Source organism: Panulirus ornatus, chromosome 17 (genome assembly GCF_036320965.1).
Source record: "Panulirus ornatus isolate Po-2019 chromosome 17, ASM3632096v1, whole genome shotgun sequence".
NCBI lineage: Eukaryota > Metazoa > Arthropoda > Malacostraca > Decapoda > Palinuridae > Panulirus > Panulirus ornatus.
The window spans coordinates 50,652,292-50,676,478 of NC_092240.1; the positions used below are offsets into that span (position 1 = coordinate 50,652,292).

Below are 24,187 nucleotides of genomic sequence, written 5' to 3' on the forward strand. Positions count from 1 at the left end.
ATACTTAGCATAATCATATGTCACTCTAATCTATGTAGTTTGTCTAACACAAAGGAAATGCTGTATTGTACTTAAATGCCGGACATATATCCCTGACGGGAGCTACAGACCCAAAAAGATTAAGTATTTTATTTGATATCCATGTTTATATACGGTAAATGATAGTTACAAGACTAAATTTGAAAGTTAAATCATATATATGGCTAGGCATTGGCCCACTACACCACTAAGACCCATCCATGTCCATTAGTTCTTTTATATCAGGTATAACTTCGGTTACTTTCAGTTTCATTCTCACCAGCAGATAATATGTCTCTTTAGGTATGGAATTTAGACTTGTGCAGCTCATTCTTATTTGGGTCTTAGGCATTGTGAACCTATTTATTTATAGGCAAACACATACTGCTTATGTAGCGAGGGTACATTGCACAAAGGTGAAGTGTATTTCAAAGCTGCATTGAATGTTAAGTTAGTTTGTATCAATAACCCTTATTGCCTTCATTGATTATTTGATATTTGCATGAAGATAATGCTCCAAAGTGTATTAAACGGGCATAGATTAGGATTGTGGTTGTGAAAACGGGGCCACAGTCAACCCAGCTTGTATCCCATGTTCTTTGAAAAGGAAAACAAGTGTTTTGGTCCCTTGTTTACTTTAAGAAAGTTTTTAATTATTATTCTACTGGGTGTGGTCATTTCCTGTGGAAGACCACAAATTTGTTAGTCTATTTACATGTAATTGCCCCTAGTCCCCCCCTCTTGTAAGAATGGGTCATCCTTGTCGTGACCACAACTTCCTTTCAAGACGTCCTTGCTGAAGTTGCCCAACTTTCCGTTGCAGGAAAAGGATGGACTCCTTTTTGGAGGTGCCAAATTCTTTGATTGAGACTGTTGTACTGCCAATGATACAGTCTCGGCAAGGGTGACTGAGTCACTCACTGGTTTAACCCCCATGCATGCAGATGCCTGTAACCTCAAAGAGAGCCAGTTTATTCAGCAGTCCTCATAGAGTTTCTGACCATTTAATGTAGGATCTGTATATTAGAAAAGGTTCCTTCCACATAGTACTTGGGGGTGGTTTGAATGACACAGCTTTTTTTCTGGAAGCACATATGTCACCAAGATCTGACACTCACCTTTTGATCCTAGCTTGTTAGGAAGCACGTGTTCCCCAAAAAATTTAACTTTGCCAATATTTTACACACCTTTTGATTCTAGTATCCACGTTCGTGCTGCATTACTTGAACAGAAGTATGATCGTGAGGTGAACCTTCTCTCATTTGCATCATTAACTTCGTTACAAGCTTAGATCATTGTGGCATAGCAAAAAGGACCAGCCATTGTTTGGTTAGTAGGTGTAACAAGTGCTTGAGTACTTACATGGTAGGTAGTTAGAAACGTGGATTGGTCACAAGTTAGAGCTTTCCCCCTCGTGGTATCAGGTAGAACTATCCATTGGTCATTGTTATTACATGCTCACAACAAGTTATGGTACGGGCTAGGACACAACATGTTGTACAGGCTAGGATACAACATGTTGTACAGGCTAGGATACAACATGTTGTACAGGCTAGGATACATGTTGTACAGGCTAGGACACATGTTGTACAGGCTAGGATACAACGTGTTGTACAGGCTAGGATACAACATGTCGTACAGGCTGGGATACAACTTGCTTGAATCTTATTGCATTATGGTACAAAAATGAAAGTATAATTGTAGTTCATAGGCATCATGATCAAATGTTTAGACATATGAAGGCAAGTCACAGTCGGAAAAAATGATTAATGATCCATGAAGAATCAGGGAAAATGTGAAAGTTATGGTTGTAAAGGAAACATATTTTAAAAGTAGGTTAATGAAAGATAAAACTACAGTACTCAATTATGTTGGTATAGATTCTTTAGAATATGCATTTGAGGAAATTAGGGTAGTGAAGGACGTAACCCAGCAAGAAAATTCAGCATTTTGATAAATTTTTCATTGTTTCCTGTACACAAGATAAGTTGTCAAGGGTAATTCCAATGAGTTGCTCTGGTCATATAAGTTGTGTTGCAAGTTCTGAGGGGAGTGATAGTATATCACCTTGTCATTCTTTTTCAAAAGCACGTTCAAGTCCAGTGATTTATTAGTGTTTTGTTGCACACTGTATTATTTTCTTTTTTTAAACATTTGCCTCTCACCATCATGAGGAATTATCAGGAACAGATGGTCTCATTTATATATGTCCACTCTAGGTGTCATTTATAATGCATTGAAACCAGAGTCTGCCATCTGCTGCTAAGCTCCATAGACTGTTTCATGATTTATCTTGATCACTTTATATGCCCAGGTTTAGCCCATTGACTGCAAATATGAGTTGTTATAATCACTGTGCGACTTTTTCATGTAACTTTTTATACATTTTCGAGGAAAGTTGCAAGGTGCAGGAGACTAAGTTAGCTATGATGCTGTCTTTATGATTTGAGTGAAGTAGTAAAAGCTTGAGTAAACATAACTGTTGTATTATAGCTGATACCTGCATCAGATGTGAGCAACTAGAAAAATTGGAAGACGGATATAAAGTACGTCTTATTGAGTGACATGTCGCAGGTTTTTGTAAATCATGCTACTCCCAGTCCCTCAAAGGTAAAAAATTTTAGTTGCACAGGTAATTGTGGTTGTATATCTGGTAGGTCTCATTCTTATATGTGATATTGACAAAGAGATATGGGCCACAGTTTCACACCATCTTTTGCAGATGAAACTTGATTAATGTTTCAGACAAAATTATGAAAAATAGTATATAATACTGGACAGAAATAGACAGTATATCTTGGAAGAACAGTGAAAAATACCCAACGGAGATAATGTCAAATGACCTTACCTTGAGCAACTCATCAGAGCTACAGTTGCCCCATCGAGAAAGAGGCTAGGCTGGATGTTTTCGATCTTCATAAAGAGATTAAAACCACTGATGACTCTCTTTAAGGCACTAAGACTCCTCAATGGAATACTGATGTGTTCACATGTGTGAACATTACATTTCAGGGCAGGCAAAACTGCCAAATCTGAAAGCATACAAAGATCTCTCACCGCCTACATTGACACTGTAGCAGTTTGAATAGTGCGAATGACTGAAAATGCTAAGGCTTCATTCTCTGGAGTATAGACTGGAGAAGTATGCCATAATTTTGAATAGGGAAATTCTGGAATGCTTGCTTCCCAACTTGCATTCTAAAAATTGTTTCCTATTGACACGGCAGGAATGGAAGACAAAAGTTTTACAATTGAAATGAAAAGGGGCAGTAAGTTCAGTAAGAGATAACATCTGAAGCATCTTAGGCCCAAAATTATTTAACTCATTGCCTATATCAATCAGAAACATCGTGGATTGTGCAACAGAAAAATTTAGAAAGACCCTAGATTAACGTGTACAAAGTGCACCAGACAGGTGAGGATGCTGTGGTTATATAGACCTTTAGGATGCAGTCTCAGCAGCCTGACTGAGCAGGTGAGCAACATAGGGGCTTGGACTCGGGCCAGATTTTTGGGGTAGATGATCTCTGAAAGCTAGATTAGGTAAGGTGCAAGTAATTTATATCAATTTCATCCCATCTCTCATTTCATCCATAGAAACGTTGAACAGCCATGGTGACAGCATATACCCTGGATGCACTTCCACGTTTTATTCAGACCACTCTCACTCATACCACCATTTAAGACATACAAGTGCTTCTTTTGTTTTAAAGGCTCTTGAATAGAATTGAAGCCAGTCATTCATACCCCAGAAATTCAGAAGTTCCCAAAGTCCTTTGCATAACTTTATCCTGTGCCTTCATGAAATTTATATGTGAAGCTTTCAGTATTTTCTTTTCTAAAACTTCCCTATAAACTGCCCAAAATATAAAACTCTGGTCTTCATACCCTCCCCCTCTCCTAAATCCACCTTCTTTGTCTGTAATAGTTTGACTGTTTCTTTTAACATGATGATCACAGTTTCACTATGTACTTGTGCTTCTGTAATTCATAGTCATTTTTACTCTCCTTACCTGAAAAAATGGAAGAGTCACAGCTCCCATGAAATCGTCACACATATAACCACATCTGCTTCATACACTTTCCCAATCAGTTTAACAATAACTTCTCTATCTCATTTATCAATTACATATTTCCTACTTTTCTGTTTTCCACATAACCCATCTTTTTCTCATATTCTCATTTATTTTTTCAAAGATCTTCACCTCTGTCTAATTTCTACTACTGTCACACAGAATTCCCTTCTGCACTCGAAAATAGCTTGAGAACTTACATAAATTCAAGTGATTATTTTTTTATTTTCCACGTATCCCATCTTTTTCTCATATTCTCATTTATTTTTTTTAAAGATCTTCACCTCTCTCTAATTTCTTCTAGGCACAGGCTGTGTAGTAGAATAGTCCTCTACACAAAATTCCCTTATGCACTCAAAAATAGCTTGAGAACTTACAGAAATTCAAGAGATTATGTAATAGAAATAAAAGAGAGGTTAAGATGTGGGGCCTCATGAGTAGTGTATATATCCAAAAGTAGGTAATTTTAAGAAGGTAATCACATTCCCCAAAATATTTTTGTTTCATTGTTTACTTTCATTCTTGAGCAAGAAATAGGGTCACCCAAACTTCACTTTAATAGCCTGCAAATTAGATGTAGAGGTTTTATTAGAGGCCATCCAAATTGATGGGTTTAGAACTCGCACTACTATGAGTTTATGAAATGTCCCTATAGACTACGTACTAAAGTTTCTTATGTCTCCTGATGGTCACTTTTGTTTTTTTTAACAGAGATGGGAGGTCGTCGGTGTCGTGTGGTGTTCAGCTATGCACCACAGCATGACGATGAGTTGGCGCTGTGTGTAGGCCAGACCATTACTATTCTTCAAGAGGTAGAGGAAGGCTGGTGGAAAGGTGTACTTGATGGACAGGTATTGGCAATTAGGTGTTACAAGTAGAGAGTAAACTTTAGTGTTATGCCAGTATGATGAATGCCACTATTTTGAAAGTTTGTGAAATATGTATCTTGCATGATGTTCCAAGCTATATATAGTTTTTTATCTTTTGATTAACAGTTTTATGTAGATATTTTTTCCTCTGCAATTTGTCTTGAAAGTATGATATATTCTGTAGGAATATTAGGCCCAAGACCTTCCAACCTTTAGTATTTCCAGTGAAGATGTATTAGTTTTCCCTCACTTTTTACTTGTCACTCAGTTACGATAGCAGCAACTTACTTGTTTTGGGCTTGCCCTCAGCCAGTCAGTGACTGCCTCCAAGATGATGTCATAAACATTTTCACTTTCAGCTTATTTAAGGTAACAGTCCTTGAGGACTGCATGCTGCCAGAATGTGCTGCCATTAGATCAACTTTTTTCATCCAATGCATCGGTGGTCTTTTTATTTCATTTTTAGATTTTTTATTCATTTTTGTATAATACTGAGGCATTTATGTGTGCCTTGGTCAGTATTTTAGGATTATGTAGTTTTGAATGTACCACCTTACACAACTGGAACAATGGCTAACCTTGACCAGTCTGTCTGCATCTCCAAAGAAGACGTAAATCATTCTATTAACCCCAGATAGATATGAACCTTGAATGGACAGCCACTCTCTTATAACTAAACACCAGTAGTCTAGGCATCACATATGACGTATCAGGTCCCTTGCACACAGAAAAGTAGGCAAAAGTAAAGTGCAGTAATCAAGCATAGTCCTGGAAGCATGAGCATCAATAGACTCATTGTGCCCTATATTTCTTATAACCTGTATATTCACATCCAGTTTCTTTTCCTTAAATGCTTGTTCACATTACCAACAGTAGGCCTCTTGTGCCCTGAAAAGGAAGCAAGAATATGGTTGATAGATTAACCACATTGCTGAAAATAAGTGTAAGGAGTTTGATCATGCATTTTCACACCCAAACTTTTGCTTTATTCTAAATGCATGCTCATATTTCCAAGATTAACACACTCAGGCCATCTTTCAGGCATTATGGGCCTCTTGTGAACTCAAAAGTAGGCAAAAATATGATAGGTGAATTGACCACAGTTCAGTAAACATAGCCACCAGGAAAGCACTCAAAAATTTTAGCCTGTCACAGATTGGGTGAGTGCTAGTCAACACACTCTTCCTATTAGCAGAGTTCACAATTGAGACAAAAAAGAGACCTGTGCATGTTGCATGTACTCAGACCACTTAACATTTTGATATTTTTGTTTTGTATTGAAAAATAGATTGGCGATGAGAGAGCATTGTAATGAAACAGCGCTAAGCAGAACAATGCTAACTGTGGTATGACTGTACAATAGTCGGCATGTATGTTTGCCTTCCTGCCGTGATAATGCTGTTACACACTCTTTTTGATTTATGAGTGGTAGTGATGTGACTTTTTCCAGATGTGTTGTTAGGTTGCTAGTGACATATATTGATAAGAAATGGAATCAAACAGCTACTGGGAATTTAGATGAGGGGGAAGAACCATTAAAGTCTTTATGAGAGTATATTAAGGATTGATACATGACCCTAGAACCTCTTTTACTAGAAACCTGCTGCTTTATGCCTATACTACATATGGGAGCAGGTTACATTAGTTTCCTTATGGGTGAGAAGGTTTTCAACAGTGCTCTAGTTTGCAGTCAAACCACTGTGTTTGCTACTATGGCACCCAAACATCCAACAGCACTTTCTCCAACCCAAAACTGGCAATTGAATGGAGGAGAACCTCTCTGATCATAGAGCTAAAACTAGAAATGGAGCATAGGGCTTGGGTATGCTTACAGCCTGGTTGAACCTACAGTCTGCAACATAAGGAAATTGCAGAGAAAATTTGAAGTACTCCACTGTCTCCCAAGGTAACCACAGGGATAGAAATCCACACATGGGGAAGATGGAGAAAATGCTCTTAGTATATAAAGAGCATGAGATGAAGAAGGAAAGCAACTTTAGTAACCTTCAGATGAAGTCTAAAGCTCTGAAGTTTTATGAGCATTTATGTAAAGTAGACAGTGTAGCTGAGCCAGAGCCATATCAAGCAAGTAAAGGATGGTTAGACAAGTTTATTCGACTTCAGAAGCTACATATCATGAAGGTAACAGGAAAATCCACCAGAGCTGGCCATGAAGATGATGCACACATTCTGTTTTTCTCAGTATGTTTATTCGTTAACTATTTGATTTTTCTTTGTGCGAAGTCTTCACACAACATAACCCCCACATAAAGTGAGGGATGAGCAATTTCTTAATTATTTGATACATAAAAAAGATTGAATAACAGAAATTTTTGTTTTCAGAAATAGCAGATTCCCCCAAGCATTTCAGATAAAAGAAGTTTACTGTATTAAGAAAATGAGCACCAAAGTTTCAAATCCAAAATTCAGACATATTGTACTGATTGAAATATTTTTGACATATCTAATGTGAATATTACAGGTACATTTTCATATAGAAATCATAAAGAAGAAATGATAATGTAAGATAGTAGCTCTGCATAATAGAAACTAATGAATAAGTTTAGACATCAGTATGTACATACATGATATATAACATTCCTTGTTCTCTTCCATGAGTAGCCTGTCACACCAGGCTGCACTTTGCTTTCTTATAAACTTATCCTGTACCTGAAAAAATAATAATTTGCAGGATTTAAGGAAATGTCTCATTTTTTATGATGACTTAGATTGAGTATGCAATGTTTGCAAGGGATTTGAATGGGGAACAGAAACAAAGAAGAATTTTTGTTAATTTCAGTAAATAGCGGTGGTCTTAATGTCATAACAATTTTAAACTTACATATCAGGAAAACATAACTCCACAGCTTGAAATATAATTTGTGTGATACAGTACCATGTATTCATGACAAAATCCATGATACAGCAACTGCTCAGCTACACGATTGCCAGAGCAGAGACATTATATCATATTGAGCGATTGGAATAAGCTGTGATGAAATTTTGAATGCTGAAAGTATACAAAAGAAATAATAAAGTTGTGTGATAACACAGAAGTTGTCAAGGTGGGGCCCATAAGTGTAGAACATCCTACACAAGCTGTAGAGACTAGTTTTTACTTGTTATTTTAGGATTTAGTGTGTTGCTAAGAGAGTAGGGCTGTTTCATTTCCCTTGTCCACTGCTTCCTCTTTTGAAGGAAGTAGCTTTCCATAAATCCAAAGACTTTCATCCACTTCATGTATCAATGTTGATCAATTTTTCTTCGTGAATAGTTTCAGTAGGTTCTATTGTTTTGTTACAACTGCTGTTAAAGGTATAATTATTTAATTCCACCTATGTGTATGCTAAAGAAATCATATCATAACTGATCTTCCTCAGGTTGGCATGTTTCCATCAAACTTTGTAGAAGATGTCAGTGACGAAGATATTGATACAAAGCAGAGTGAATCTAGCCTCGAAAATATCAATAATCAACTTAACGTCAATGGTGATGGGAAAGGTATAGAACATTTCTAACATGTGCTTTTGTTCCTCTGTTAAATCATTATCTTGGATATGTCGTAAAAATCAGGACGTGTTGTTAGAATATTTTGAGTAGTTATTTGGACATTCATAAAAGTGTTTACAGAATTATATGACCATTAATAGTATTTTCAAAGAAAATTTAGGGCATCTGCTGATGTATCAGTTATTATCCTGTGTATTAGTTTTCTGACATCTGTCATTAACTTGCTGTAATTTGTTGATTGGGATATATATGACATAGATGAAGGAAGTGATTGATTCAGCAAGATACTTTACATAATTTTTCTTTTTTATGTATTTATCCATACTGTGGGAGCAGGGGTCTGTAAATCATCCCCTCCCGTATTATTACTTTCCAGAGGGGGGGAGATCAAATATAGGAGCCAAGCAAGGATTTTTACTTTAAAGGCTCTGGCATTTGTTCCAGATGCTAATTTGCAAATGGTTATTGGAGAAAGAAACTTGAACTGTCCACTTTTTTTTTGTTTTTTTTCTGTAATGAAGCATGATGATTCATGCAAAAATCAGAAAGTTATTCTAAAAAGGCCATAACCTGGGTTTTCTATGCATATTAATTTAACTATGATTATATAACCTCAGCTTGTCATTAATGGGTTTTATGATCTCCCCTACATTTTGATCATTATGGAAATGTCATTAACCTAATTTTTGAAGAGGGATATTTATGTAGTTATAATTAAAACAAGATTTTTAGGGAATGTGAAGAAAGTGATAGACTGGGTATATTGGGAAGATACTCATATGTAGCATTCATATGGGTTAGATGATTTTTCACAAAATCTTACTTCATATAACTGTGGTTTTAATTTCTCTAAACAAAAAACTATAGGTGTAGATTTTATGGGATCAAGTTAAAGGTCAACAGTTACAGCTGTATTATTGAAAGGCATTTTCACTCCACATAAAGAGGTGACAGAATTTTTTATCATCTTTTTAGATAAAAAATAACATGTTCCCCTTATATTGAAAACCTTAAACAGAAAGTGACAGAGTCGCTAAGCATTTTGAAGGTACTCTCTCTACTCTAGGGTAGCAGATAAGATCATGCTGAGGTCATATGAGTCACTATATACATCAGGAATAGACTATGGCTGCCAGATTTAAACAGATATAGATTCTTATAAGCTCCTTGTGAAATTAAGATGCAAAGAACTTGGCTAAAATGTGTCTTTAGACTGAAACATACACTATCTAATCTTAAATATGGTTTTGATGTTGAGAGTTTCAACATCCAGACTTTTCTAGATATTGTAGTTTAAGAATGAAATATCTTAATAAAAAAGATGCCATTCATAAGAATTGCTTGGACATAAACTATTTTAAGTAGGTTTTCCTTTGCTCCCATTTGGAAGGTTCCTAAGATCAGACTTTAGGGATTGGATGAAAATAAATAAAAGTAACTCTGCTTCTTTAGTAACAAAAGTAAATTTCTTCTGCATGATATGTCAGACAGTGAGAATCATGATATTTACTCATGGCTCATAGTGTGATTAAGTTGAAGGTTTTCTTCATTTTTTTCAGCATTATTAAGGCTGTATATGAATATAGAAAACAGTTTGATACATTGTAAATAGCACTATTTTCAAACAAGATATATATTTTGAAATCAGTGGATTAATAAAGGTTGTAAATAACACTATTTTCAAACAAGATATGTATTTTGAAACTCAATGGATTAATAAAAGTTATTGAAGGTGGGACACTTCATAATTTTAGAACTGTATCACTTCAGATAATTTAGTAGAATGATACAGTATTACCACCTTTTGTTGGAAACATCCTCACCATTATTTAACTTGCTCTTCTTGCAGAAATAAAGCCAAAACCTGTTCAAGGGATGGGCTATGGAGTTAAACTAACTGACCTAAAAAAGGAAGGGACTGCGAAAAAAGAATTGGAAAACCCAACCAGTAATGGCACAGCAAAAATCCTAGGATCATCAGGTTCCTCAGCTTTTCAGCCGGTAAACAAGGCAAAGGAGACCCCCAAAGAAAATGGTGAGTATTTGCGAAATTATTGAGTTACCCACATTCTTAACATTTTTGATGTAATCAGTGAGCTGGCAGAATGAGGCATAAGTAGGTAGGAAATTGAAAAGTATGATCTGAAGCTTCACGACAGTGCCAAATCATCCTCTCTTCAAAAGACTTCCCTTAAGAAGTTCTTAGGCTTGAATGAGCTGACCAGAACCCAGCAGTCAGGAGCCACTAATCCTGGATTAAGTAGGAGTTTAATCTCGAAGGTAGGAAACATACTTTGCTACTGTTGCAAAACAACTATTTCTATAGTTAAGCATGTCTTCTCTAAGAGAATTGATGGTGCTGAGAATTTTAGGTCCCTGATGTTTATACATTTTTCAAGTACTGAAGGAGATTTCACATTTTAAAAGCATACATTTTGTAGGCATGTTCTAGTCCATATGACGTAAGCAGTTATATCATATGCGGCTATGCATTACTTCACATTGTTATTGATTATAGCCCCGAGGTCTTTTTGTGCTCTTTGTAATAACAATTTTTTTATCCGTAACTGATATTTTGTTGCCAAGTTGCATTATTTTGCCTATTTTATACATGAAATTTCATTTGCCATGTCATTTATTGCTGCTTCAATTTGTCTAAATCCTTTTGAATCATTAAGCAGCTTGTCTGTGTTAGAGTATTACCTCCTGCTTTAAAGTTATCGGTAAATTTTGAAATTCTTCTTGTGAGTCATGTTTACTGATTGTTTAACATAGATATTTAAAATACTGGTGTTTTGGTCTATTGGTCACTACTTGACTGAGCCACTCAGAAGCTTTCCTGTTTGCTATCATGCCTTGCTTTGTTTCTTGTAGCAGTTGTTATCTTGTGCTTAAATTTGTTATTTGTGCTTCGAATTTAATACTCTGTCCTACCTGTTTGAAAGTGGTGTTTTTACTAATTTTTGGATTCTTATTTTTTTATTTTTTTTTTTTTTTTACTTGTCGTGATCCACCGCTTTGCTATGAGCAAGATAACAGACGTAAAGAAATGCCAACCTCACCCCTAACATGTATATACACCTCCACAAATTTAATTATATTCTACACAGTCTTCATGGTTTACCCAGAACCTTATGTGAATTGCCCAGCTTCATACTACTAAGATCTCAACCCGTATCTGACATCGCTCAATTACTCTATTTTGCATCCTTTCACTCTTACTCTAATGTTAAGAGCCCCAGTCACAAAAATCTTTTGTATCATCTTCACTCAAATTTGGTGCTCTTGCTTTCATGTTCCAAGTGCAACCCGATCACATTAATCTTTGTCAAAGCTTCCCACATCATTCGTCGCATGTGCCCAATAATTCAAAATATCTTCTGCTATCAAATGACTCTTTTTAATTCCAACAATTCTCTTACCTTAATTTCGTACTGTAATACTCGATTCAAACCCATCACACACACATTTTTATTCAAAATATTCAGACGTCCATCTCTGCGACAACTCTATCATAGCCCAGCCTGCAATACAACATTTTGGAACACTATTCTAAATCATACCATTTTTGCTTTCGAGATTTACATGTTCTCACTTCAACACATTTCAGGCTCCCAAAATTTCCCCCACTCCACAACCTACTGAATACACATCAAAGCTTCCATAGGTTCCAATAGCGCTGACAGATCCACTCCAGTATCTAAAAACTTCACTTTCAAGATTTTTCTCCTTAAACTCATTCCCAATTGACTTGACTAACCAACTGTACTAATACTTGTCTTATTCACATTTAAATTAAACTTCTTCTTGCACACACTTACCATATCTCTTTGTCACAGTCTGTTGGTTTCTACATGAACAAGCCACCAGCGCTGTTTCTCAGGGCACACTACCTCTGGACTCACTTCCACTAGTTCTGATGTAACAGGATAATTTATTGTTGTTTTTCATTTGAGCAGTAAGTACTGTTTTCTTGGATTATTTTTACTTGTACAGATCCACCACAACTTTTCAAATTATCTAAGTAATGCTTGATCATTAACATTAACCAGTAAGTGGAGATATTATTCATAGTTGAAATAAAAATTTAATGCATAATATTTGTAAATCAGCAAAAATAAGGGTTACTGATCGATTTATGGATTATTGTACCTAGCTTTATCACTCACTAAGTTTTTAGTCGTCGTCTTGGATCTGGCTAGAATGATGAAATTTTTTAAAATGTCTGTTATTATTTAGATGTGTAAGAGAGAAAATCATGCACAAGATGTATAGATCCAATGAAATAGTGTATAGGTTTTAAGGGCATGTCAGATGTTTCCAGAGGATGGACTAATGACCCTTTCACAGTTGTAATGGTTTGTACATGAAATCCATAGGTCAAATAGATAGGCAGGTGTCATTTAATTACATATATATGTAATTCATGAAAAATTCAAATGATCTGTTTAGAAATAAGAAATTTGTTTACTGTAGACATTTTCTGTACTGTAATATGGATTTTACTCCATCTTATGTACACTAGAATTGATTTGGATTAGAAATAGATTGTTATATCATAAAGTGAATAGATATACACTACGTGAATCTGTAACTCACATTTTTGTTTGATTTCAAAAAGGTTGTTGATTACAGCTCTAATTTTATTTTCATTTACCAGGTCAAGTTAAAGACTTTCGTGACCTACCTCACAAACTACCTCCAGCTCTAGAACCTAAGGCAGAGAAAGTAACATCAAAAGTTGATAAGACCCGAATTAATGCTGCTGACAAAGAGCGTATCAACTCTTTGGAAAAAGATAGAATAAGCTTTACTGTTGGTGAGGAAAAAAATAAGGTAAGATATTGCAACTGATGAATTGTTTGTTTTCCATGGGGATAGGGGAGAAATAATACTACTCATGTGGGAGCTGAACTGCTGGATATCTCCTTTTTGTATAAGCTGTCTAAAGCTTGGGCTAGAAGAAGCCAAGTAAGGAGTTTTTCTCAGGGCACACTTCCCTGTTCTGGACATTACTTCACTGAGGTGGGGGAAAGGTAAACAAGAATAGAGAGAAAATATGTTGTTTGTTGAACTTTTGGCAGGAGAAGAGTTCTTTCTTCAGTTGATTCATTTTTGGTACAATGATTACTGATGACTTAGATCATAAACATTTGTGAAATCTCAAGTAGATTAAGAACTTGCCCAGGTAATTCAAAACAGTAAGTGGAGATAGTTATCTCCTAGCTGGAAATAAAAGAATTTACACCCATAAACATAAAGCAAATCAGCAGATAACCATAACGTTTACTCAAAGTCCCATTTCATATGGTTACTGCATTACCATTGCTCCTAATCTCTCTTCTACTACAGTTGTTGTGGCTACATTGGATTATACAACAAGAAGAAGCAAAAGACAGAAAACTTCTTCATTGTTTAGGCGTCAGTTATTTACATTAGGGCTTCCTAGATATTTTCATTATGTGACCCTAAAACTCATGATTCTTACCTGGCTTGGCTGTTCTGTGAAGAGCCAGAACAAGATGATAATGGCTTTTCTTCTCATTCATCCTTTTGAGGTTTGAATAAACATTAAACATTAGTTCAAGTCATATTGCATGACTGGTTGATGGTATAAGGACATTGTTAATTTCTTAGGTCATAATCATTGGTTTTAGACTCTATTCATGACCTTAAATTTAATGCCTGCTATAATGATATTCAAGCAGTGACACATGAAAGGGACATTGAATTACTGTACTTATATAGCTTACCACACATAACTTCATGGTTACATCTGGTAAAGCAGTTATATCTTTGTTTTTGAAATGTTTTCCATGGACTTAAGAAATTAATTTTTATGGCAAACATTCAGGGTACTCTGAAATTAGAGAGGTAGAGGTTGTAATGGCATGGCATCATCAAAGTGTTAAACGTGCCTTCTGAAAATGTGTTTATTTGAAAGGGATCTGATTATTGTATTATGGAATATTAACCCCAATCCAAAAATCTTGTGCACTTGTTTAAGCATAATGGTTGATACCTACCTGTTCTGGAACTGAAGTGGAACTCCAGTTGTTGAGAGTGATAAGAGCAAAGTTGTCTTCAAAATTTGATTGGCTGTGCATCAAAACCATTAGAAACCTGTAATTTATTTTGCTTTTAAGGCCATGTTAGGAGGCCAAGAATGCCCTCATATATGTCAAGTCAAGCTGTTATGATCCTTTTATGATTTGTCCGTTGTTATTTGTATGGATATTCTAATTAGGATTAACAGTTTGAGTCTCTTTAGTGCAGATTTATTGATGCTTTACATAATGCATTATTAATGATTAAGCAATATTCTGAGTGGACTATGGTTTTTAAGGCCATGATTTTCATGGGAATGAGGTTAGACTGATAGGGATCTTTCAAACCAATATCCTCTATGGAAATCATCCCTAATCTAACTTTACCTTTAGTAGATGTTATGCTTGCGGGTTAGATATTCACTGAATTAGTTTTCACCAACTTAATTGAAAACTTACGCAAAGTTTTCCATACAATGTGAGAGCTTTGACTTGCAGTTCCTAAATCTTCCCAGGGTTGATTTAGACCCAAATTGTTAGTCAAAAGCTCATACATACTAGTTTTGGATTGAAATTTGTAAGACGCTATTACACCGTGTAAGTTATCATTTATTCATTTCAGTATCTCCATTTAATTTTTGTATGTTAATATGTGGTCAGTCTTCTTATCATCATAGCCAAGAAGAGCCTAAAGAAGTACATGCATGACTTCAGCTGTAAATCATTGTTTTAAAGCAGAAACTCTACGGTCATAATTTAAGATGCATTCTATTAGTTTCATGCTTGATGAATTTTAGGTACATTTGAACTATACTGGACAGCCACCAGATTAGTTTTTTCAATGGTGGTTGGCAGTATTTGCTTTTTTGTAGCAATGCCTCTCTTCGTGTTCAACAAAATCTATGTGTAGTTAAGAGCAGTTAAATTTAGAAATCCAAACAATGGTGAAAATAATCTTTTTGGGAAGATTTTTATATCATTTATAGGACTACAAGTATCTCAAGTGTTTAGATTTATAGAGTATATGCAAGATTTATTTTCCTAATGATACGTTTGCCTTCAGGGTCAACAGGTTAGTAAAAGAGAACGTCCCACATCAGTACCTAGCGGTCTACCGCCACAGCTTCCACCACCACAGTTACCTCCTAAGCCTGGTAAGGGAAGTATAATATTGTTTTGAAGGAAGCTTAATCATGTTTTGTATGGTATCATTAATGTTTTACAGTAGATTTTGAGGAAGGTCATTTCATGTATGACAAGTCAGTTTTTCAGAAGATACTTGTAAAAGTTGTAACTCATCGTAGTTAAGAAAGCCAGTCCTTTAAAAAGTAACTTTCTACATACGTTAGGCTTCAAAACCTTTTTTCAGTAGATGTAATTGAAATGGTGATTGGTATTCAAAAAGATGGGTTGAAATCAATACATTAGAAAGGTGCTGTCTGTACTTGGTCTGTAGACATGGTGAGGAAGTTGCCAGATATACATACAGTGACTAACTCCATACACAGTTGTTAATAATGCATCTGTTTCCTTGGCTGCTGGGGCAAAATATTTTTGAACATTTATTTTATTGTGGAATGGTAAAGTTCTACAAGCAGTGTTAGGTATGGAGAGATAAATTGGCTGGGTGCATGATTATATTGCTGAATAATGCCATCTACAATTTTGGGTGAGGTATCTAGGGAGGGAGTGAGTGCTGGTGGCAGGAGAGGGGTGATGGAGAGTGTCGGGACAGGGAGGGAGGACATCATGGTGATAAGAAGTTGGGTGAGCAGATGAGGGCCTGTTGCACCCAAATTTACTAGTAATTCTGAAGACACTGTCTTTCAGTTCAGTATTTTACAGTATTGGAAATTCATTGTGATGTAGGACTAAGGATACGACTCCATAGATGAGGGGAAGAACTGCAGAGGCAAATGGAGAAGGGCAAACCTCTGGGGATTATGAATCAGATATTGAACAAAGCCTCAGAGAAGGCAGTGTACTGTGTTAGGGAAATGCTTGAAGCATTGAATGGAAAATTAAACCATCTTTTAAATCACATTGTCATCTGACAATCCTTTACAGGGCGGCTTCCGTTTCAAATGATTAGATTTTTCCTGACTCTAGCTGATTTATGATACCATTAGCATGTGAGTGAATGAGGCCTCTCTTCATCTGTTTCTGCCACGAGTTCACTAATGCAGGAAGCGGTGAACATGCATGAAAAAAGTAACCTTTAGAGGTTTCTTCCATTGCCAAGAAGGTAAAGAAAAAGATCGTGCTTTCCTTGTTACTCCTACAGTCACCATTGTAAGTGTATGGATGTCATTTTGCAGATCTTGTGCAAACAGTGACTCCATGGAAACGTATTTTGTTAGATGCCCTAGTGGTGAAGAGGAACACTTACTGTATATGGATCAGTTGGTGAAGAAAAAGAAGACCAACATGAAAATGCATAGAAGAAAGTGATTTGGAGAGCCATTTTAGCAGGGTTATATGAAGAGCAAAGAGGACAGCGTGAAAGACATTTCGTACCACTCTCAGTTTGACCTTTGTTCATGTGGAAGAAATGATGTAACAATTGCACTTAGTTTTCACTGATGGGTGATGGAGGACTTCAGTATCAGATGATAGGTAAAGAAATGGAATATTTCCAAAGAAAAAGCACCTCCAGTATCCTCACCATGTGTGCCAGCCGATCTTCTTCATACTCATTTTTAGCATATTTAGTATCGTTTCTAAATTTACTCCTGGTATTCACTACCAGCCTTGTGCATGAACATGAAATTAGAATAGTCTGTGAAACCAAGTCCCGATAAAGAAACAAAACCTTCACACACATGCCGGCCACTCACCCTCATCACTCATTTTTATTATGTAAAATACTTAATTTCTGAATGTATTCTTGTAATTCACCACTAATATTGTGCCTGTGTATGAAATGAGAGTAGACTGTGAAACCTGGTTCAAATAGAAACCTAACCTTTAATATCATCCCTATATATGCTAGCTGCTCTCCTCATCACTCATTCTTAATGTGTTGTGAAATATTTCTAAAAATATTCATGGTATTCGCTACCAACACTGTGCTTGTGTATAAAAGAAGAGTAGACTGTGAAACAAAGTTGAATGGAAAGAAAGAAAGTCTCCCTTTCCTCTCTTCTCAGCAGCTGTCAAGCGTGTCAACCACAACCTTCTCCGCCCCTTACTCAGCAGAGGACCTGACCATAACAAAGGTATGTGAATAATTATCTAGGTATTTTTCTTACTTTTGAATGCCAGTCTATCATTTCATGTAGGAAAGAATGTTTGAATTTTCAGTTCATATATGAAGATGAACACTGCAGCCATTCCTGCTACCTAAGGATTAAGAAAGTACAGATCATTGAAGATAGACATATGGTAATGAAACTGCAGATATTGGATAAGATAAAAGCTGAAAAGGAAGACATAGCATGACTGTTGGAGAAACTGACAGGAAGGCTACTCCTTAACCTAGAGAGATTTGTAGAGTGTAGCTAAGAAACATAGATTTATGATCTTCATGTTGGAAGAATCTTTAAACAAAGAGGTAATGGAAACTAAGGAGTAGGAGCACATCAGAAAATCAATGGATACAGGCAAATCATTAAGGGAAATCATGGGATTTTGTGATGTAGTATGTAGCCAAGAAGTGCTTCAGTAGGCCACTCAGTTTGGCACTTCAAAGAAGTGTTTGTCAGAAGCGACAAACCAAAAGGTGAGGGAGAGAGAGCCAATTAGTCCAGTTAAAAGATACAAAACAAGTATAATCAAATGAGGACAGGGGAAGAAACAGTGCTCACACTTATACCTCAGGGAGGTCAATATTATTAAGTAGTACATATTTAAGGCTAAAGATCGTGTGTGCAAATGCAGACAGACTGGGAAGGAAATGGTAGGATTTAGGGTTCAAAGACAATCAGGAGAAGCAATCTTGATGTTGTGGGTGGTGGAGGCAAATTCACAAAATAGTTAAAGTTTGGCCTAGCTTCTCTAGAAGGATATGCAGTGATAAAGAGGGACAGAAAAGCTAAAGGGGGAGATTTACCATCATCATAAGGAACACCACTAAATTTCAGAAATATGATGGATGGTTCCTTAATACAGTACATAATGGGTAAAATTATTTCGAAAATGAAGGTGCAGATAGTTAACATTCCCCAAGAAACATCTTTAATCCAGAAGAATTGTACTTATAACAATGAAGGAATAATTAGGATGATAAAGAAAGCAGTGAGTTACTCCCTTCTTTGAGAAAAGTTCCTAGATTGTATGTAGTAGTACGTCCTGTATCATCAGATTCCTGAGCATACAAGAAGGGAGGTGTCTGAAGCCCCATCTCTCCAAAGCCTTGTCTTTGCATATGGTAGTATGGAAATATGGTATATCATTTGGAAAGAATTATCATGTAATGCTTGAGTCTGACTATGTGGTTAAAGAGGTCAAAAGAGGAGGATCAGAGGGAAGACAGGACTCTGAGAGGAAATATAGATATGACAGCTACACAGTGCTGAACAAGTTTTTTAAGAGTCCAGATTGAGAAAGAGAGTTGGACAACTGGAGTTTAGACCAGTTCTTTGGAAGACGTCACAATATCTACAATAAACGAGTTAGAACAAGGTTACCATTAGATGCAAGGAAAAAAGAAGTTTGAAAGAGAGAGATGTGGTTCATTAAGAAAAAACTTAGAAAGCAGAAGAGCTTTGGCATACACTATGGAGGAGATGTAGACGCCACAGCAGCAAGCCAGCATTTGCAAAGTGTGAGAAGCAACAAATGAGCACAGTAGGATAAGGAGAGAGGAGAAGAAAAACTTTGAAAAGAATATTTTGGAGAAGGCAGATTATAATCTGAAACTTTTCCGTAAGTTCATCAAGAGCATTTTGTGTGTTGAAGAGCAGCTAACCAGGCCAATGGATCTAGAGGAAAGAACTGTGGAGAGTCATAAGGAAATATGCAAAGACCTGATTGATAAGTTTAAATGTTTTCACAGTGGAGGACATTATTAACCCAACATCAGCAAGATGGGTTTGGAAGAAAGTCTTGAGATGGATTAAAGTTGATAGAAAGACTTACTGGGTTATTTAAACACTTTGACCCATAAAAGGCTTTTTGTCTTGATGAAAGTCTTTCCTTGTGTGTAGATGAAAAAGGCTGAGACACTTATTAGATCACTTGAAATATTGGTCATAATGTCAGTGGAAGACATAATGTCATGGGAGTGGTCTGCCTTTAAGAGAGATCTTTGGAAAATTGACTAAACAAGTGTGGTCTGTGAAAAAGTTAAAAAGATGATCAGAAAGCATCTGAGTGACTACTTGGAAAGGAGAACTACCAAATTGGGAGACAACATGGATTGAAGAAAAGGAAGTCTTGTATTGCAACTCTCAGACTTCTGTGACAGAGTGAGCTCTGTTTTAAACCAAAGAGCTGGATGGGTATACTGTGCATTCCTGGAGTGCCAGAAAGCATTTGACCCTTTACCCCACCAGATGCTGATTAAGAAGCTAGTTCTACAATCAGGAATAAGGGGCACTCCTTCTGTGGATAGATTAACGTAAAAAAGGGGAGCAAAAGACACAGATTAAAGGATCATTGTTGAAATGTACTAGGGTTACAAGTGGTGTGCTGCAAGGTTTAATGTGGGGCCCATACCTTGTCTTGCTAGATATTAATGACTTTCCTTTTGGACTGAACTCTTAACTGATCATGTTTGTAGATAATGCGAAGGTCATGAGAGAAGGAAAGAATGATACTTATTACATTAGCTAATGAGGTGACTTATAGAAACTTCAAAGTTGGTCTGATAGATGGTTAATGAAATCTAGTCACGAAGTGATAGGTTGGGACAGTGAAAAATGTGTCTTGGTACTGTTATTATTTTGTGAGAAAAAGACTGTAGAAACATTGTGCTTAACCTTTCACCTGGGATCCACATCACAAGAGTTGTAAAGGAGGCAGACTGTTGGCAAATAGGATATGTTCAGCAAAGTATTCATAAGATGTATTGACCCAAAGCTAAAATATTCCCTTTAAGTTTGACCAGCACATTTGAAGAATCACAAAGATTCAATTGACAAAGTCTAAAGAAGGGCAGCTAAGTTAGTACTTGAATAAAGAGAGCTGAGCTACAATGTGAGACTGGGGGCTACAAATTTGCCCACCATGGAGGGAAGACGAGTGATGGGAGACCTGATTACAACCTTTAAGATTTTTAATTAGGTGGATAAAGTTAACAGAGAATAGTTCTTTCCTGAAATGCAATGGCAAAGAACCAGAGATTATAATAAGAAGGCTAAGCAAGAAGCTTCACAGAAAGGACATGAAGAAGTACTGTTTTAGTGCGAGGTTGAATGTTGGAATAAACTGATAAAACTGTAAATGCAAGTGATATGCAGCAGTAAAGAACGTTAATGAAATTGGGCCCCATGAGTATAGAAATGTTTTCTCATACTGAACAACTAGACACAAATACGTGCATGTTCATATATGCATGTACACACACATATATATGATAGTCAGAAAAGTTCCGAGATGGTACCCCACAAGTATAAAACTTCCTCCCCATACAGTAAGAATAGATATGTATATTTGATCAGACTCTTTTACCTTGATGGGAGTTTCCAGGGGGAGTGGGCATCAGAGATGTAAATAGATAGATGTAGATCAGAGTAGATTCAAAGAAAGGATGGGCACAGTGAAAAAAGGCCTCAGAGACTAAGCTACGGGAAAAATTGTGAGAGACCTAGGAGTAAACATTGTGCCTAACCTGTCATAACAAGTCTCCAACAGAAGAACTGTTAAGAAGGCAAACTCTCACTTGGCAAATATTAGAAATGCATTTAAGCAATGTGGATCAGGATATTTTTGATGAACTATTCTCATCATAAGTTGGACCAAAACTAGATTAGGCTTCTCAAGTCTGGTCGCCATACCTGAAGAAGCAGGAGATTTGAATGAAAGTCTGGAAAAAGACATTTAAGATGATACCTAAATTAAGAGATATCAGCTACGATGAGAGGCTGAAGGCTACAATTAATCCGAAGGAGGAGAGAAGAAAAAGCGGTGACTTGATTGACAGTGTACAAGCTGGAATAAGATACAATGATAGAGTAACCAGGTCATAACAAGAGGCTAGGCAAGAAGTTTGTTCAAAATAACATGAAAGAACACTGTTTGGGCAAGGGTTAAAGGATGGTTGGAATAGTGTAAGTAAATGATAAACTGTAAGTGCTTCTTAAATATCATGATTGTAAAGAAAGTTCAAGAGATGGGGGCCCCACTAGTGGTTTCCTTTTGAAAAGCATGTTGTAAGTATCAGAGGAATATCTACAAAATGTTTGAGATAAGTGCTTGAAGTGTGCCTTCAAACCAGAGAAAAGATTTTCTTCTTTTCTGTATGTACCAATTTGACTTAAGCATGATCATCTCAGATGAAAGTTAAAGTTATAGGCAAAAGAAAAAGGAATAGAGGAGGAATTAATTTCTCATTGTTATCAAAGGGTGTAGGGGAACTTTGGTGGCAGATATGGAGCTAGAACATATCCAAGCATATTTTGACGGTAAAGAACCATACATAAAGTGCATAATGTAATTTTTCCACCTATGTCCTTGTTACAGGCCATCAGGACTCTGCCTGTATAAAAAATGAGTAGTATGTGGATAGAAACAAATAGAACCTCCTTATCCTTCCCTGTGTTTTATTAGAATGTGCTTCCCTAATGAGATCCAATGTACCATTCTTTACATTGGCCTCTTGAAATTTTGATCTCTTAAAGATTTTGAGAGTGGACATTTAGTACTTTCAAGCTTTTTATGACAATGTGTAATTAAAGCAAAACTTTCTCTTCAGTTCGGGAACTGGCACGAGTCATGTTCCCATATACAGCAGAGCATGAAGATGAGCTGGAGTTGAAAGAGGGAGACATAATCACCATTTTATGTAAAGAGCTTGAGGACAAGGGTTGGTGGAGAGGTGAGCTGAATGGTCATATTGGAGTCTTCCCGGACAACTTTGTGGAGCTAATCAGTATTGAAGAAACGGTCAGTATTTTTTTCTTTTGCACTTCCTATAGTCTGTTAATAATTATTAGAGTGTATTATCACATGATAGGTTATATTTAGATTCTGTTGTTAAATTTGTATAAGTAGGTACTGGCTGGGGAGTCACTACTGCCTGGGTAAAGGGAGGAGTTATGACAACAGCAGGGTCATCTAGAACTGCAGTAGGTACCACATTTCTTCTCTCTGGCTCAGGTTTCTTTCTTGTTTTTTGCCTCAAGTTATGGAGACTTTTGCTGTGGCTACCCCCTTGAGGAAGTTCTCGGTAGTAACAGGCATCTCTTGGTCAGGATACTAGCAACATTCCTGCAAGTGCTTAAAACAATATATATGGATTTGTATGAAGAGGATTTAGGGGAGAAACTGTGTGGCTGATTGCATAAATGGATGTATGGGAGACAGTAGAAAGAGTATTATAGCCTAATGTGGCATCTTGGGTGAAAATGATAATGTTGCAAGGTTGTGTGGAATATATACATCATACACAAGCATGAATATATTTAGAAATATTACACCTTTCACACAAACGTTCAGGGTGAGGGAGATTAGCGAGGTGTGGGAAGGATAGTGAAAGATTTCTTTCTTTTTTGGCACTTCACTCTGGTCGCATACTCACTGTTAATTTGTACACAGGCATTGGGTTGGTAGGGAATAGAATTACTATTAATAGAAATATCACACCTTTCACACTTCTGATACAGTAATTGTAGGTACAGTGAGTGGCTGGCACATGTGAGGAGGATATTAGAATGTTTTTCCCTTTTTACGATATTCTAGCTCTGCACCTGTCTTTTGTTGACAGTCATCCATTACCCCAGGATTACATAAAAGGAAAATTAATTGTAGTTGTTAGGTAACTTTTTCCATAAGCATTTAATACACTGGCTAATGGAGAATCTTCCCCTCATGGCAAAATTCGACAATTTTTGTGAAGATTTTAGGTATTGGTTTAGCTATCACAGGTAAAACAGGCATTGCTTATTTGCAGAATGAAAACAGCATAGCACTTGTGATATGAATGAGAATTAAATCACCAAGCAGAGTACATGCACATGAAAAGACTGCTAGAAGTAAACAGAAGAGTAAGAGATACAAAGATAGGAAAGAAAGCACTGTTTGAAGAGTAATTTAGAGTCTAAAATTTATCACACAGATAAATTTCCTGCGGTGAGCAATATGCGCTACCTAGCTTGACTTTTAGCAAAATGATAGGAGCAGTAGTTAGAAGCATTTAGGTAGGAGCATTAGGTAGAAGTAGTCAGTAGGGACATTAGGTAGGAGCCTCTGCAAACACTGCACAAGAGTTGCCCTTTGCCAGTGCCCTGTTAAGGGTGAGGCACTAAAGGCTAAGAATTGCCATTGGAATTCTCCAGTTATAGAGACTCTATTGCCATGGCCACCCCCTTGAGGGAGTTCCCATTGGAACAGGCATCAGAGATATTGATAGACAGATAGATAGATGGAAAAATTCATCAGACTGTCAGAGGTACTCCATACTTGCTGGCCTGTAATGAATTACCTGAAGAAGGTATTGAACTGTTTCATATCTGTCCAGCCAGTGGTAGCTTACAGAATGGAAAAATTAACTTGTTCCTTTCTAAGTGAG

At 36.5% G+C, this 24,187-nt stretch overlaps 1 protein-coding gene across 16 annotated transcripts in view; it reads left to right on the forward strand.

Moving 5' to 3' along the window:
• LOC139754741 (SH3 domain-containing kinase-binding protein 1-like) overlaps nt 1-24,187 on the forward strand; it is a 270,667-nt gene that overhangs the window by 211,196 nt on the left and 35,284 nt on the right. For 11 of the 16 annotated variants that reach the window (XM_071672472.1, XM_071672474.1, XM_071672476.1 and 8 more), the window contains 7 exons: nt 4,803-4,942; nt 8,341-8,461; nt 10,320-10,505; nt 13,131-13,306; nt 15,581-15,671; nt 17,667-17,735; nt 22,373-22,563. In XM_071672472.1, coding sequence (XP_071528573.1) covers nt 4,803-4,942; nt 8,341-8,461; nt 10,320-10,505; nt 13,131-13,306; nt 15,581-15,671; nt 17,667-17,735; nt 22,373-22,563 — 974 coding nt within the window. The remainder of the gene's footprint in view (nt 1-4,802; nt 4,943-8,340; nt 8,462-10,319; nt 10,506-13,130; nt 13,307-15,580; nt 15,672-17,666; nt 17,736-22,372; nt 22,564-24,187) is intronic. The other 5 variants (XM_071672475.1, XM_071672479.1, XM_071672485.1 and 2 more) reach the window with 1 other exon arrangement.